Source organism: Rhagoletis zephyria, unplaced genomic scaffold (assembly GCF_001687245.7).
Source record: "Rhagoletis zephyria isolate East Lansing unplaced genomic scaffold, Rhagoletis_zephyria_1.1 Rzeph_scaffold_00492, whole genome shotgun sequence".
Taxonomy (NCBI): domain Eukaryota; kingdom Metazoa; phylum Arthropoda; class Insecta; order Diptera; family Tephritidae; genus Rhagoletis; species Rhagoletis zephyria.
This window is the reverse complement of record NW_016157576.1, coordinates 84,834-102,640: the sequence shown is the minus strand read 5'-3', so window position 1 is coordinate 102,640 and position 17,807 is coordinate 84,834. Positions and strand designations below refer to the sequence as shown.

At 40.0% G+C, this 17,807-nt stretch overlaps 1 protein-coding gene across 1 annotated transcript in view; it reads left to right on the top strand.

The window, feature by feature from the left end:
- Ret (protein kinase receptor Ret oncogene) overlaps positions 1-11,475 on the top strand; it is a 39,831-nt gene extending 28,356 nt beyond the window's left edge. Inside the window, exons 2-9 of the mRNA XM_017612017.1 lie at positions 1,074-1,837; positions 4,894-5,059; positions 5,125-5,222; positions 5,293-5,675; positions 5,821-7,087; positions 9,607-9,747; positions 9,820-10,010; positions 10,132-11,475. Of these exons, the coding sequence (XP_017467506.1) occupies positions 1,074-1,837; positions 4,894-5,059; positions 5,125-5,222; positions 5,293-5,675; positions 5,821-7,087; positions 9,607-9,747; positions 9,820-10,010; positions 10,132-10,810 (3,689 nt within the window). The 3' untranslated portion in view covers positions 10,811-11,475. The remainder of the gene's footprint in view (positions 1-1,073; positions 1,838-4,893; positions 5,060-5,124; positions 5,223-5,292; positions 5,676-5,820; positions 7,088-9,606; positions 9,748-9,819; positions 10,011-10,131) is intronic.
- The last annotated feature ends 6,332 nt before the right edge of the window (positions 11,476-17,807 follow it).

Here is a 17,807-nt window from a genome sequence, read left to right as displayed (position 1 = left end):
GAGCTATATGTTATAGTGGTCCGATTCTTCCGGTTCCGACAAATGATTAATACATTATAAAAATACACCCACCTACCAAATTTGATCCGGATATCTCGAAAACTAAGAGACTAGATTGCAGACAGACGGACATGGATAAATCAACTCAGCTGGACGTTCTGATCATAAAAGTATACATTTTAATGGGTCTATCTCTTTTTGTTCTGGTACTTGCAAACATCGGACCAAAGTTATAATACCATTTCATAAAAATAAAAGGGTGATACCTCACAAGTCTATGTCGGTATAGTTTTGGCCCAGTTATTCAAGTTTTTCTTAAACAAATCTTTGAAAAAAAGTTAAAAAACAGTGTCAAAAATCTCATTATTATGATTTCGCTGAAACATTTTTTGAATATTTTTATGTAGATTTTTGTAGATTTGAATATAGATTTTTAAAGCTTAAACTGGTTTGTCATCTGAGGGGATTTTTTCCAAAAAATCCTTTAAGAAACTATTTTTATTCATAAAAAATTTTTAGAGGTAAGTAAATATTTTCAAACCGGTTCAGCTCACGTAAATCTTAATATTTTTCCGAAATATTTTGGTGGACGTCTTAAAATATACTAGGTTTTGCAATCCCGCCGGAAAACAGCAACTTTAGCATTTGAAAAAAATTACCCTCTCCAATCGTCTTTTGTTAGTTTGGTAGTTTTTCGATCGATACACAAACGTCTGAGATATAGCGAATTTAAAAGACAATTTTGTAAAAATTTGCTATCACAGTATGATGCTTTAATTCGTGCAAGGGAACGGAGCCGAAATGACGCGATGGAGCGCCGCAACTGTTTTAGCGCGTTCCAAAACGATTTATAACCCGGAAAGACAAAAAATGTCCCTTTTTTTATTAATAATTTGTATGTAAAAAGGCCTGATCTTTCAATAGAAATAAATAAAGCTTGTATAAATGTATTTTTTATTTTGTTATTGGGATTTTTAAAATCTCTTAATTTTGAATACATATCGAATTTTATAAAATACTCATACTCTTCAAATACACACTGGTTATTAATGGTCTCTTCTTGCTTCTTACAGATACGACCGTTTACTTTCCCATGTCTGCAGTTAAATTCAATCTTCCATTCAACGAGAAGTCACAAAGTATATTTTCCAAAATACCAATTGGACGCTTTCAAATACTACCCGTTACTACCATCGACTACCTTTACACCTTAGAGAATAACGATCTCTTGCGCGTCAATAGCAGCAGCGGTGAGGTTTTCATGAAGGATGATTATCAAACCGCACACAAGAGGGCCAAAATTATCCTAAGCGCCATTGCGCGTAACGCCCACAAGGCGCCTAATAAAATACCACAAATGACTTTGGAAGTGACGCCACAAGCGGAAGCCGCATACTGCAGCAACTTGGAAAATGTCTGCTTTTGGGCCGGAGCACAGTACACGATTATCGAGGATGTAAGTCGGGAGACTGCCTTTGATGCGAATGAAATAATTTCATTTGAGCCAATACGCGTGGGCACCTTGAATCCACGTGCCACACGTTACCTCTGTCCCACCATGGATGTGAAGTACACGCTGCAGAATGGTGGCAAATATTTCACTTTAAAAAATAATGAACTCTACACAAAAGTGCCATTGGATTTTGAGTATTTCAATACAACAGAGGTGGCGAATCTCGCGGTCAGCGTTGCCTGTAAGGTCAAAGTGAGTGAGGAGAAAGTGGTTACTTACAACAAGACGCTGCATATAGCGCTTTTAGATCGCAACGACAACGGGCCGGAGTTGCAAAACGAGGACGCATATAATTTCTTGCTGGATAATCCACATTTTAAGCAGGTGAGTGAGGGGCGGACTATGGTTGTAGAGGGGAAGGGAGTGATAAATATGTTTACACACTGTGATTTACCATCAGCCCTGGCATTGAATAGTTGAAGTTAAATTATTGATTGCTTACGCTTTGCCTTATCGCACGCTGCTTGCTTACCACATTCGCCATAAAACAATTTTCTTTTATTATTTTTAGTAAGTTTGACTATTATTATTTGTCTGCCAGTGCGTCTATCGCCTTTCGTGCATTTTTGTTTTTTTCCCCCCACTTTGTTGTTATTGCATGATACCGGCAACTTTAGTGGTAAACTAATTCGCATCACGCAACCGGTATTCGTCTGCTTGTTGGGCGACTATAAATGTTCGTCGATATACATACATACATATATGTATATACAAGTAGATATCTACATACATGCCTTCTATCTGCGTACTCCTTAATCATTATGACCGTCTGCTCGCTGTCTGGCTTAGATGTCTTCCTTATAGCGCGCCCTCTTTCATTTGTCTTGACTGCCGGTTAGCGGTTGGAGGTTAAACTTAATTTGTGAATTGCCATTCATTTCCTGCATTTTTTTTTTCTGAAAAACAAACCTTAAATTCTGCTGCCGAATTCGGTAAGTGGCATTGATTTGTTTTAAGTAATTACTTAGCTTCGTGGAATGTATTCTAGATATCTATAATTGGAATTTAGAGGACCTTGGTTCCGACTTCAACTTGCATCACGAATCTTTCTTTCCTGTATGATTAGAGAAAACCATAACAACTGAATTGCACTCATGGTCCTCGAAACAACAGCACAAAGCAGAGGATATGATTCACAGTACACTATTTGGGCCCATTTTGACATAATGGGCTATGGAAAAGCTTGTCTTGGATGGGCATCTTAAGGAGAAATAGTTAGTGTGGGGTACCGATTCAATTCTTCGAGTTAAAAAAAAAATTCACAATTTTCTTTCTTACCCATGGATCCAAAGTGACAATGGCAGCAGACATATTTTATGAATATTCTACACATAAGTATGTTTGCACTTTCAAGCTGCTATCACGAGCAGGCATACTCGTGTACTGTGAATTAAGAGTGGCTTCAGTGTAATAGGAACAACTATGAAGCAGTGCAGTAAAAATCCACCTATTTTCAGGCTTCAAAAAAGGCAAACCACTGAACTCCAGGGATGGATTGTGAGTTGGTGTAGAGCTCGATGGCAAGATAAATAGTCATCCCGTATAGGAAGATGGTTCCAGGTGCAGAGATTCACACACGTAGGGAAAGATTTTGATCGCCATTTACCAGGGAGTGGCAAAAAACGATTCTTGTGCATCCGGTTGAAGCAACTCACGACATACGGCGTTTACCGTGTAGCAACCGAACATCCTTGCGAATTCGTGTCCGCGTCAACTGAGATTCGCCCCAACATCACCTGCACGACGAGTCCCAGATGCTCCCCATTAAGGAGCATAACACAATACTATGTAAGCAGTTCCTAGAAAAGTGCCACACACGCGGGCATCCGAACAGACAACTGCTTGCAGAAGAGCTCTCGACAAGGCACGTCAGGAGGTATCTCTACGAACTAACGGTCGAAGTCCAGAGGTTTATAAAACAGCCTCTGGACCAAACTACATACCGACAGGCCTTAAACGGCATTCACAGGGAGACGGTCTCAAGTTATATAGACTCTCGATCTGTGAATGCCGTTTTTGGCACACAACCACCCGACGTGGACGTGACAGAACTTTGTCCCAGGAGACCCGCACCACAAACGTCACTTCGCTTTGGCTATTGTAGCAGGCTAAACTCGCACGTGAGCAGAGTAAACATAGATGTGCCCAACCAGTGCCCGGCATGCGGAGAGTCGCCACATGGCTCACAATACCTCTTCACATGTCCCCAAAACCCCACCCAGCTAACGCCCCTGTCCCTATGGGCGGACCCTGTTGAAGTTGCGCACACAGACGACGACGTTGATGGATGCACCGACTCTAGCGGGGTTTAGTAGCCGACAAAGATTCACTCAACAACAGTAGTAGGACTAAATTAGCCGCTTATTACCGTCACCGAAAAAGTAATCGGATTCCAGCGAGCCAATACGAGCAATTAGTACGATGAGGAACGTCACGAAGTTGCAAATAGAAAAAATGTCGCCTGCATTGCCGGGATCGGGTGTAACCAGAGCTGTGTGGGATCGATTTAGGGAGCTGAAGAGGGAAGCGAGACGGATTTGTCGTAATAAGAAATCGGAGGCCAAAATACTTGGGTGCGAAGAGCTTGAAATGCTGAGCGGCCGATAAATTATGGAGGGAACACTTGTCCGCCATATTGAATGACAGCAGCACTGAAGGTATTGGAGAATACGACCCTGCCCCTGTCGATGATAATGGAGTCGATGTCCAGCCGAGTTATTCAAGCACGCGAGCGAGGAACTGATAAGGGGCATGCATCAACTCTTATGCCGAATATGGCCGGACGAACGCATACTCGTCGGAATTTAAGTTTGCTCTACCCAATTTACAAGAAATCTGACCCTGCTATATGACGTATACAGTCTTATCGAGCGTAATGTGTGAAAGGCTGAATCCCACCGACAACGAAGTGATTGGGGCTTATCGACATCATCGGTAACAAAAAACAAGCAAAGTGAATGGGTCTGCAGAGGTCTTTCCAGGCAAAGCCCAATTCAAGCCGCGTAAAGTTAAAACTGGGCGTATTTTTCTATCCCTTTTCTGCCTAGTTGTGGGCAAGGAGGGGATTTGGTCTATTAGCCACGTGACCGCTATGATTAGGAAGACGTGTAAGCAGCTACTGTGATTGCCAGAATTCTTGGGTGGGGGAGGCTATTTTTTCGAAGTGCTGTACACCTTAATCATAGTATCTCCGGAAGGGCAGTCTAGTCTGAATTCGCCAAAGGGGATAAAAATGGATCTAGGTAAACATTCTCCTGATTATCACATCTGCTCTCAGTGGCCACAGAGTGAACTGTTGGCAAGCTATTGTCAGTTTTAAACCTTTTTGGATAAATGCTAGAATGTTTTTTCATTAATCATTCATCTTAAATTTGTTTCAGGACGACCCCATTGGGAGCAAGATCATTTTCACCGACAAAGATTCGCTCAAATCGAATGCGCACTTAACTTATCAAATTTTCAATGATACCAGTGAGTTGGTGCGTCCCGATTGCACGGCTTACGAATCAGATCATACCGGAAAACGAAAATCAGCTTTTAGCTGCCGTATGTTACAATGCAGAAGATAATTATTTTGTATTGATGATTGTTAAAATTGATAAATTTTTCAGAAATACATTTCGCACGCAATGGCATACTTAGTCAATCTGATTATTGTTTCTCCTTGGTCGCCAGTGATAACACGATTGTCGCGAATACAACAAAAACCGTAAGGCTTTCGCTTATTCAATTTGAAAAGCGGAAGTTTTATAAAAAAGTTCATACATATTTCCTTACAGGCCAAAGCGAATATTTGCATACGCACCGATCCGGGTAAGATACACGAGGCTGATCGGCCACGTGTCATGGAGTTGCGCCAGCATCGTGGTAAGGGTCGGCGTTTAACCAACTCTGCTGAGTCGATATTCGACAGCGATGATCGGGGCTTCTTAACGCCAAGCATTTTGAGTAGCTATCCGAAGGATGTCTTTATACATCGCACTGCCATGTCGTATAGTCGAGTGGCCCAACCAGAGAATTTTTTAAGTTTAATAGAAATGTCGGCGGTACAGTTCACAATTTCTGAGGATCGTAGTGGCGCTTTTGGTATAACAACAACGGCTGGTATTGTATATGTAAAGGATACGAACGCACTGGAGAGCTCGCCGGAAACGGTTTACTTGTGAGTATGTTGAAAATAATAGAAATTCTAGCGAGCCAATATTAGTATTGGGGGTCTTACACAACTTTGCATGGAATGACTACGATACCATCTCTTTTCTCCTTTTGTAATTTCCTTTATTCTTTTCCTTCTAATTTCTTCACAGTCTCAACATCACCTGGCATGACGCCTATCAGCGTTCGTTTGTCGTCAATGTGCATCTCGTCAATGGACATGTCGACAATGCGACCTGCGAGCAAAAGCTCAAATCTCGCAGTCAAACTTGCGCTCAGTTAAAATACCAGAAGCAATGCACGAAATTCTGCGGGCTCGGCACCAATGGTGGCGCATGTGTGTGGCGCGGTTCGAATGCAGGTTTCTTCGGACGCAATTATGCTTCGTGTGTACCCGATGCTACACATTGTCCGGACAATATTTGCGATCCGCTGGAAGAGCTTAATACTTTTATCTGTCCACAGGACTGCATTGGAGGTGGCAAAATTATGGGTCCACACACAACCAACAACAATAAGCGTGGTATTTACTCTGCGTCGGGTACTTGCACTTGTGAGGACAATGGCAAATGCCTATGCGCGCCACTCGATGATGAAGAGCCGCGTCCGAAACGCAAGCGCAAAAATGAAGCAAAGTCAACTGATGCCACGAAATTGACCCAATTCGGTGGGCTGGTGAGCAACGCGTTGCCAACGCAAAGTATTTTAAACAATGAAGTGTTAGACCGCGATGCAATGAGCATTCATGTGGCCGGTTTCACCTGTGACAGATCTTGCATTCTACTCGTTATCACCTGTCCGCTCGTGCTCATCGTTCTCATTATTTGCTTGATTGCATCACAACGTAATCTTGTGCGTCGTGCATGTGGCAAGGAGGCGCTCGTACAGAAGTCATCTGCGAATGGTGGCGATTGTGATGTGCGTAATGGTGATGTGCCGCTGATGCAGCTTGAAAGTGGTTTGGTGAAATTCGATATGGCGGACTCGAAATGGGAGTTCGATCGTGCGAAGCTTCAGCTGGATGTGGTGTTGGGCGAGGGAGAATTCGGTAAAGTCGTGAAGGGTTATGCCACCGACATTGCGGATATACCTGGTGTTACCACAGTGGCAGTCAAGATGCTAAAGACCGGCGCCAATTCTGTAGAGTATATGGCCCTATTGTCTGAATTTCAATTACTACAGGAGGTCTCGCATCCGAATGTGATAAAGTTGCTGGGCGCCTGCACTAAAGACGATACACCATTGATCATTATTGAGTACGCGAAATATGGGTCGCTACGCGGCTATTTGCGCTTGGGTCGAAAGATCGAGTGCTCGGGCGTCGATTTCACCGACGGCGTGGAACCAATGACTGTGAAGAATATTCTCGCGTTTGCATGGCAAATTTGCAAGGGTATGGCATATTTAACGGAGATTAAGGTGAGATGGTTTAAGTATATATTAAGTTCTTAGAATATCAACTTGTTGCTTTTAATTGTCGGCAGCAAAAACATTGCTGATAAAAAAACCCGCAACTGTCTAAAGTGACTGAGGGTTATTCCAGACAGGTCAGACTGCTCCAGAATTGAAAAGCTCATTGTGTCACTGCGGTTTTTGCTACTTCATGCAGGCCAACAACGATCTAGGGAAAACTGTCTTGAATTGAAAACATTTAAGATTTTGGCCCACAAGAACGAATAGGTATTGAACATGTCCCTTTAAAACTTTACACCCATATTGTTATGCATGCAATATCATTCGATTGTGCGTCTGAAGCATGGGATTTATGGTAGGACGGAAAGTGAACAAAACGATTTTCCAAGCACTGACGCATAGCTGCCCATTTTACTTAAGACTTAGAAGAAGGATTAAAAGGTTCAATTTCAATACAAGCGGCCCATAAACGCAGCACCTCCGTGTGGCCTTCATCCGCTAGACTAAAGTAGATCGCCGATTTTGCAAATGATTACCATATTTCCACCCCATGGATTGTAATCTGTGTCCTGTCAATGCTCTTAGCTTAGTCCTTCTCTGCTTGAGATGGAATTCGTCTAACTTTTTCAGAAATAGCTTGGTTATTTTGCAGGCGCCGATATAGCACCAATACATCTTCTAAGCCTTATTCACGAGATCTCTGATGTATGTCCGCCCCTATACGCCTGGAGCCATAATTATATTCGATCCAACAAGTTGCCACTAAGAAGTGCCCTATGCCAATCCATCAGCTAATTCGTTAAGTTGAACGGGCTTATTCCATTTCGCAATGAAGTTTAGCCCAAACTTAAATTTCTGGATTAGTTTTGAGGAATGCGCGCAGTCTTCAAGGCCTTTAGTTCAGCTCGGTGGCCAGTGAAGACCCTGATTTGATGTTCACGCCATCTTTTTCCAATTATCCAGGCTGCTACTTTAAGTATTGCAAATAACTCCAATAAGAAAAAAATTGTTGCCGTTGTACTTTAAGCAGCAAAGCATCTGAAGTTACTCTTCAACTTCAACTCCATTTTCATTCTTGGAGTCGTACGTATAGAAATCTCTACCTAGCTCCCCAAGAGAGTGTACGGAATTCTCCATTCCTCCCTTGTAGGAAAGTTAACGGCATATTTTGAAGCATTGTCGCTCATGATAATATACACAACGGAGACATTTTTTTTTTGGAGCTATCGATAGTTTCAAATTTATTTAGCATAGATTCTTGTTCCGACGCAATGGGCAGTCTTGTAGCCATGAGTATAAAAAAATTGGCTATCCCTACAGTGCTTAAGTCGTTCAATGGCTAAAAAACCTTGAAGTTATGCGTGAAGTTAAACCTCGGAATGCACAAGTCCACGAAGCTAATGTACGGACCTTACTCTAATTCTACTATATAACCCTGACGGTACAAGGGTGTATAAGCTTTTTATCACCCACACATTTAACCTGAGCTAAGTCCTGCTGTAAACAGTACAGCTACTTTATTGATTACAATGTGCAAAAGAGGGAGCTGTAGAAGGACCTCGGTAGCCGGGTTTGGTATTGTTCTTATCGCGCCAGTTAAGGTGACGCCGGCTAGCCGATGAACTTTGCACTGCGTAGATTTTACTTCTGTCTTCTTCCATTAGACGGGCATATCACATCATCAGTGATACTGAAATTATTGTCCTTGCCACCTGCACCCGAATGCATCTGCAAATCGTTACACTCTCATAAACTAAAAAAAAAAAAAAAAAAAACTGCTATTGGCTGAAGAAGATGAACGATTAACCAAATCGAAGAGATGAAGGTTACAGATCATTTAAGAATCAGCGATAATAACTAACTTAGAACGTTTTTCGGTACCACCAACGATATGCCATTGGCATTTTGGGCATTCAGGCCAAAGTTCGGCCCCATTACCTGCAGGCCCTGGTTATTTGAATAAATTTATTTTGTATATTGAATAAATTTATTTTGTAATAAAAGGTAGAAGATCACTGCACACTGTGGGCAACACTTTCTACCAAAGGATAAGACTTTTTTCACTTCTACAGTGGGATGTAATGGTTCGGAATTTACGGACGCTTGCTATTGAGCCGCATATGGTAACGACATGGGGCGCCGGATACAAATTTTGTATAAGAGAGTTTTCAAAGGGAGCTGCCTTTACGTCCAACAAGGAACTTACGGTCTAAACTTTCCAATTTTCTTTGTGAGTTTAGAAGTGCGTTGTCGTTAGATAATTTCCACGTAGAAATTGAAGAATTCGAAAGAAATATTCTCAAGAGTAAATCATTTTTTTTAATAAACTTCGCCGTCCAATCTGGAACAGAAAGTGCTGATTGGATTATACATTTTCCAAAAAGATCTCTCCAGATTGCGTCACAGCAAAAATAGCTAGTCTAAAAGATTCTTGAAGTCGGTAAAATTTTCAAATCTGTGTTCAAAATGTTTTCGACATCGGTTCATTTAATATTTATACTTATTTTTAATTCCATCCTTTTCAGTTAGTTCATCGCGATTTGGCAGCACGCAATGTCTTACTCGCCGACGGAAAAATCTGCAAAATATCTGATTTTGGCCTAACGCGTGATGTCTACGAAGACGATGCCTATCTAAAGCGTTCGCGTGATAGAGTGCCGGTGAAGGTAAAAGTGAACAAGGAAGTAAATAGAATTAGTATACTAATGAAGAAATATGTATTCGCTTTTTGTCGCTAGTGGATGGCGCCTGAGTCATTGGCCGATCATGTTTACACCACCAAATCGGATGTGTGGGCTTTCGGCGTGCTCTGTTGGGAGCTGATTACGTTGGGTGCCTCACCATATCCAGGTATACCGCCACAGAATCTCTATCATTTATTGAAAACCGGCTATCGCATGGAAAGACCAGAGAACTGTTCAGAAGAAATGTGAGTATAGATAGGAATGATATATGTATGTAGAGGCGTAAGATAACCTTTAATTGATCTTTAAATTGTATGTATATGAACTAAACTAAATAAAATTTATTGCACTTCCACTACCCAACAGTTATTCCATTGTGCGCACATGCTGGACGGATGATCCTAACTCGCGACCTTCCTTCAAATATCTAGCTTCACAATTCGAGAAACTCCTCGGCAATAATGTCAAGTATATTGAAATGGAATCGTGTGCCATTTCCAATCCGATGTATTGCTTGGATGAAGCTAAATTGAGCAGCATTTCACAACCCGATCTAACCGCTGGCCTTGAGGAGTTTGGCGCGCCAGACTCGTTGGACCATCTCTGGCGACCACCTAAAATGTGCTACGACACACAGGAATGTCCGAGCAGTCGCGAATTCTCCACCACATTTAGCATGGAGTTCCAACAGCCACCACCTGGTTATGATGTGCCACGTCCACTCATCGAGACTGCTACCACTGAACAGGCCTTACGCTATGAGAATGACTTACGTTTCCCCTTGAACATACGTAAGTCTGTTTGTACCGCTAGCCTTGCGACGAATAGTCAAAATGGCAGCGGTGGTGTCGCCGATGGGACATTGACACAGCAGCTCTATTCGATGCCGGTGAAACGAGGACGCTCTTACTTGGATATGACAAATAAGACATTCATACCCGATAATTTGGATAGTGATGCATTTGAAAAACATCTTTCGAAAACAATCTCATTTCGATTTTCTAGTCTATTGAATTTAAAGGAACAAGATTTGGGGGCTGTTTAGAGTTACTAAGTAAAGCAAGAGGGCGAATTTATTTAAGAAATAATTTTTTTTTATTCGTGGTGTTTTTTGTGTATAAGCAATGTGTGTGTATGTATGAGTGTAGAACAAATTGTTGATTAGTTTTAGTTTATTAATTTAAAAACAAAAACAATGCTTAGTTGTATAATTTCAGTTGAGGCTGTAGAAAAAGTGACTTTTATAAACAAATCTCGATGTATACGTACTAAGTTTATGTGTAAATCTATAAATGTATTATGTAAATTCAAGCTAATCCTAGCTGTACTTATTGCCAAAGAAAATACTCCTATATTTATAAACATAATTCCATTTTAAGGATAAATTTAAGCTTTCATCAATTTCGTTTGTTTTGTATGGAGAATGTCTAAAAGTTTCTAAAGTATTTACACCTGATGACTGCCAGCATTTAATTTTTTAAGTCGTTTTTAAGTGAAGTATGTGTAGTAGGCCGAAAAGCGTATGCGCATGAGTTGGTAGGTAAGTACAAGTCAGTAAGGGTCAGAGAGAGCTTTTACTCCGTGTTCGTCCAAATCAGACACGACCAAAACCTATTACGCAGGGAAAGCTTTTAAAATTTTCTTCAGAGTGGTCTCTTATCATCATTGGTCCGAAAATCTATATAATATTTTAATCTATAGAAAGCTTTAAAAAGCTTCTTCCGTGGAATGTGTTTTAATAACACCCGCATATACAAAAAGTGTAGAAAGCTTTAAAAGCGCTGCACGCATGCCTTTAAAGTGTCGAGCTTTTTTAATCTTTCTACAAACTCTCTCAGATCTTCAATGATGTAAATAGAAGGTGTTTCTATAAATCTTCTTAGATGTACAGATGTTAAAAGCTTTCCCCGCTCGTTACTGCTCTAAAGCAACAGGGCTTTTTGTGCATTTTCAATAACCACATGCAGAGTAAAAGCTCTATCTGTACTTAGCTGCTCTAAAGTGATCAACTCTGGTATAAACACATTTTTGTAAGCAACTAAAAAAAAACGGTCCGAGTTTTAAGCTTCCTGTGGGCCATCAGAGAGTAAAAGCTGTGCTTTCACTATCAAAATCAAATCAGTCACTACCAGAGAGAGTTTTTATTCCCTGTAAGTCTGTAGAAAACTTTTAAAGTTTATCCCACGGGATATGTATTGGTCCCGGATGGTTTAAATACCAGTTCTTGCGGAAAAAATTAACATTAAACATTCCTATATTTAAGCGCCTCGAAAATAAAGCAAATTAGAAAGAATTGTCAGCAGTTCCAATACCGGCATGTCATAATTTGCCTGTCCAATTGTAAGAATTAAACTTTCTTATTGTACCTATATACATAAGCCTAAACAAGTATATAAGACAAAATAAAAAATCTGATATAAAAAAAAAACAATTTTAAATGCATTTATGGGCGATTGCAAAACGAAATTTTTCACTGGAACTGAAGGTGCTTTGGACGAGTACGTTTGACTCTTTATGCTCAACTGGCAGACACTGTGGGGCGGGTGAACCCATCAGGCGCTGGATAAATAGCTAGATAGATATACTTAATGGAGGAAATGCATCGCGACATTGTGTCTCTTGTGTCCGCATAACTCATCATCGTACCCGTCTAGTCATAAAGCCGTAATGAAATCCAGTCGCTTCAGACGCAGCAGAGAGTGAATGTTTGTAGCCTCCGGCCATATCTCTGTCCACCTTTTTTTTTTTTGGAAATCGCGTCGAATCGGTTTCTGATGCTTTAACGTAGGAAGTAAAGGGTCGTATGGGCTAATCGTAAGCTTAGCCTTCGCAAAGTCATTAGTTCTCTAAATCTGCTGGTGCTGTAATTTCCTATAAGTTCTTTTTTAGCTTGCCACAGCCCAGATGAGTCTTCCCGATGGCCGGATTTGCTAGGTAGCCGTGAAAGTGTGTGATCCTACAGAGAGAAAGGATTCTTTCTGGTCGTACTGCCGGTTAGCCGGTATTTCTCTTGCCATTCTCCTTATCTTGTATGCCTTTATAAGGGGGAGTTCATATCAGTTATCTTGTGTGTTGTGTGCACCACTACAAAGGACCTGCAGCGGAGATCTTGCAGACAATTCCCGACTGTGAAAGGAACAATTACGATCCATTGATTGCTGATATGGAACCGCTATCAAAAATTTAGTGAGCATATCGACTGCTGAGTGGAAGATCAACCTATCCCGGCAGCCAGTTAGAAAACGCCCTATCTCAAAAAACTTTTCAAGAACGTCCTATTTCAGAATTTGGTCGAAGAATACCCTATTTCAGGATTCATTTCAAGAACGCCATATCTTAGCTGCCGATTCAAAAACGTCCTATGTCAGCACATTTTCAATACATTTTGAAGTGAGATAGGACCTTTTTGAACCGAATTCTGAGATAGAGTGTTTTTCAATAAAATTCTGCAATAGGGCGGCGTATTTGAAAAGTTTTTTTTTGAATAGAGAGGTTTCTAACATATACTGCATAGCGAAATAAATGTAACGGTCTTTTAAAGCTTTTGAGATGTAGAATTCAGGAAAAATAGTCTCGTTTGGTTGAATAATTACCATGACCTTTAAAATGACTTTCAAAAATAGATGATTTAAATTGTTTCCCATTTTTTTGACCTGAAACCAGCATTTAATTTTAAATTGTTTTTAAAGTTTATTACTAGCTGTTTCTAGATAAAAAAAAATACAAAAATTTTACTTTTGAAAGTAATTTTAAAGGACTAATTAAAAAGACGAGGTACGAATAGCAATAAAACAACAAAGCCGCTGGAGCTGACAGCCTGCCAGCTGAGCTATTCAAGTACGGTGGCGAGGAGTTGATAAGGTGCATGCATCAACTCTTGGTCAGAATATGGACAGATGAACGCATGCCCGACGACTGGAATTTAAGTGTGCTCTGCCCAATCCACAAGAAAGGTGATCCCGCGCCAACAACACAAAAGAAAAATCTTTTGACTTAAGAACGGAGTTCAATGAACTTAAAAAAAAAATATACTTTAAATAGATTTTTTGGTTTTTGCTACCGTGGAAATGGATTCCTTGATGCAAAAACAGGAACTGGAAAACTGAAATCGTAATTATCAAATTATAAGAAAAGTGTTTGTTTACAAAATTACCTGTGCCACTCTGCCATAGTACGCTTGTTGCTCCCTTTCATACCACAGTAATTTTGAATACAACTCTGAATCATCAAAATTCATGATCCTACTCATTATCAACCCTAATCAGATTTTACCCCCGGAACAGTCTTCGGACTCCTACCACATTGTGGTAGATCTAACATTTTTTTGAGCATCTACCACATTTACCACACAAGATCTGAAATCCACCACATACTCGCATTTTTATTTCAAGAATTTTTATAATTTTTGAACAAAGTTTGAACTTTTGATTTATAAGGTTTTTTTTGACGATGAGCTAACTTTTATAAATATTTAATAAACATTAAGCAGCCAAAAAAATGTGGTGACCCTAGTAATTTTAAGACAGTGTAAGTATTATTATTTTTTATTTTGTTATAAATAAAAAACAAAAACAAATAAATAAAAAGAAAAATAAAAATAAACTATCTTGAAACTGCGATCCACGACTGAGAGAAATAGAGATTGCGCCAATCGCGGTACCGCTAATCCGCTCTTTGTGATTTTGACAGAATGAGCTGTGTGCGTGACGTCATCTTGGTGCAATTGTTGATTGTGAGCATACGAAAAAACCAAATAAAAATTTTAATATATGTGCGTTATTATTTCTGCGTGGTTTTAAACAATTATTGAGACATTTAAAAGCAAAATGAAGTGTGCAGTGGCAAAGTCACATTCGGATTTTGGACACGAGCGTGTGTGGATCGAGCGCGCTTCTTTTAACCTGTGCCTTAAACCAACCTTATATACATACAGTTGTACACTTTTTTGCTAGTGTGAGCCTGTGGCTTTTTGAGTGTGTAAATTCTTCTTTTTATTATCCACGTTGGATGGTCAAAAAATAAAGCCGAATAGCTGCACATATTTTGCTGGGTAAGTGATTCTGGTTTTTCTTGTCTTTATTGAATTCTTTTACAAAGTGTGTGCACAAATTTTGAATTGCCTGTGAAAAAGAAAAAGAAGCTGCGTCTAGCGACGCAAGCTAAAGCCAAGGCCAAAATGGCGTCGCCGACGAACAAGTCGGTGGCGACATGTGCTTTTTCTGCCGAAGCAGAAAGTAGCACGGCCAAAAAACCAAAAATATTAATTAATGACGACGTAACAGGCTTTTATGAACTATCGAATGATGGTTTAAGAAAAATCTGTTCAGAAAAAAAATCTTTTGAAAATTCCGATGTGTCTGGTGACATGGAGACGGATTATAGCGTGGAGAAAAATATAGAAAAAATAACGGGAGTTCTTAATGTGGCTGAAGAGGGCGAATTGGCGCCAAAAGCAAAAAATGACAAGCAAGAATCATCAATTCTTGTGAAATACCCGCCAAACTTCAAAGGCGAAATTTTCCTGCTGGTTGACTCGTCTGGGTGCCAAGCGATGAATAATGATAAAATTACTACTGGCCTAACCCTCCTCAGCCAGATTAAGGACCTCAAAGTACAGGACCTTGATCTCATTTATGCGATAGGTAGATCTCTATATAAAGTTACTTTCACTAACGTCTATGCGGCAAACAGCTTTCTGTTGGATAACAGAATAAGGAAGAGGGGTTTAAAGCCATTCCTACCCAGATCAGCTCTTGAAACTTATGGTGTGGTACGTGGTGTACCGGTATGCTTCAGTGATTATGACATTCTTAAAAATTCAAGATCTGCAGCCACAATTGTGTCTGTTATGCGATTCAAACGCAAAGACCCTGCAGGCGACAACTACTCTCCCACTACAACAATAAAGATAGGCTTCGCAGGCAATGACGTCCCCAAAGAAATCATTTTTGAGCATACAAAACTCAACGTAGACATATACATTCCTCCGCTGAGGCAGTGTGTAAATTGTGGCAGATTAGGTCACACCAAATTAGGGTGTAAATCCAAAAAAAGATGCCTGCAATGTGGCAAAATAGAATGCAACAACAATGAATGCGAAACCAACTCATGTATTCTCTGTGGTAGGAACGGCCATAGTGCTAAAGATAAGGACAGATGCCCACATTGGGAAAAGGAGATGTCGGTGAACCGCATCAAGACTGTTAAAAAATTGACAAGGAAAGAGGTGCTAGACACTTACTTTCCAAAAAATTCCAATCGCTTTGATATACTAGAAAATGAAGATGTAAATTTCCCGCCTATGACAAAAGAAAACTGCTTTGTAGACACGACTGATCACATTAATAGAAATTTCACTAAAAGAAAATACAGCTACATGGTAAAAAATGGTCGTGAAAGAGAGTTTCAAAAAAAAGCGACAATCATATTGTTCAAACAAAACCCAAAACCACTCCCAACCCGGTTTACAACTCGCTTGCATACCAAAAAAATATGGTAACTGAGTTTGAAAGACTGATAGCGGAAATTCTCAAAATCACCCAAAACTTAACTATTGAAAATAGTGACTCAAGCAGTTTTCAGCAAATTCAGCAGTTAAAGAACCAATTCGAACGTATCCTAGTCAGGAGAGACGAACTTGAAGTTAAAGAGTCTCTAATTTCACCTGATAAACCATAATGAAGTTTCTTCAATACAATTGCCAATCGTTAAAAGCAAATATTGATACGATTGAGTACTACATTAACAAATACAATGTAGAAATCGTGGCTCTTAGCGAAATTTTCGTCTCTAAGCGCTCGCCCCATAGGAAACTAATAAATTTTAACATAATCAAAAAGCATAGAAGTGATGGGTATGGGGTGTTGCCATAGCTCTAAGAAAAAAATATAAAATTCCAAAAAATTACATACAACACAGATAGTGACATAATCATCATCAAAACCCTCCATCTAGAACCGAATGTTGTAATCTGTTCTGCATATTTCCCACCAAGTGTAAGCATAAACAGCTTCAAACTAGAAACCCAAAGATTAATAGATTTCCTTGAAACCCTACCAAACACATTCATATTAGGAGACTTCAACGCTAGAGCAACGGCTTGGGGGGACAATATGAACTCTGGCAAGGGCAAACTTCTAGCGCAGCTCATTCAAGAATCCAGTTTTCAGTGTTTAAATAATGGTAACTACACGTTCCAAAGAGACCCTAGAATCAACAACGGCTCCGTGCTCGATCTCACCCTTACAAACTCGAACCTCACCTGCATCTGGAAAGTCGACACAACCAGGATTGGTGGTAGTCATCTCTTTCCGGTAATGATAGAAACTAGCAACTGCAAACTTAAATCAAATAGTTTCATAGCTAAAAACCAGCTACTAAAATCTCTAGAGACCCTTGACTGGGACTCAAATATCCAAGAGTTTGAAAGTAAGGTTCAAGAGGAAATCAAAAGTGCCACATACACCGTAAGTGAGGGCAGATCCCCAAAACCCTGGTGGAACGAAAACCTCCACAAGCTGTACAGACTGCTCATTGCCGCAAGCCAAAAAGCTAGAAGAATTCCAAGCGTGGAAAATTTTGAAAATCTCATATCTCAAAAAAAGATATGGAAAAAAGAAGTTAAAAAGGCAAAAAAAGAAAATTTTGAGGAAAAAATTAAAGAACTCAACTCAGGTATAGGAAGGAAAGGCTGGCGCTTCGTAAAAGCATTAAGAGGTGACTTTAACCAGGACCACTCTGGTATGTGGAACAGTGATAATAATCAAGCCTTCTTAGATGCGTTAAAGGAACAGGTTCCAACAACTGTTTCATCACACGCAATAAACAATCCCATAGATCAGTTTCCAAACCTAACCTTCAGTTTTGAGGAAATCAAGGACACAATATACAGAAAGAAAAAGAACTCTGCGGCGGGCGTAGACCAAATTACATACAACATGTTAAGAAGACTCCCTGACCTTACTTTTAACAACCTAAAAACCTGCTTAAACGACATCTTCATATCCAACAAAATCCCAGAAAATTGGAGAGTTGTAAAAATA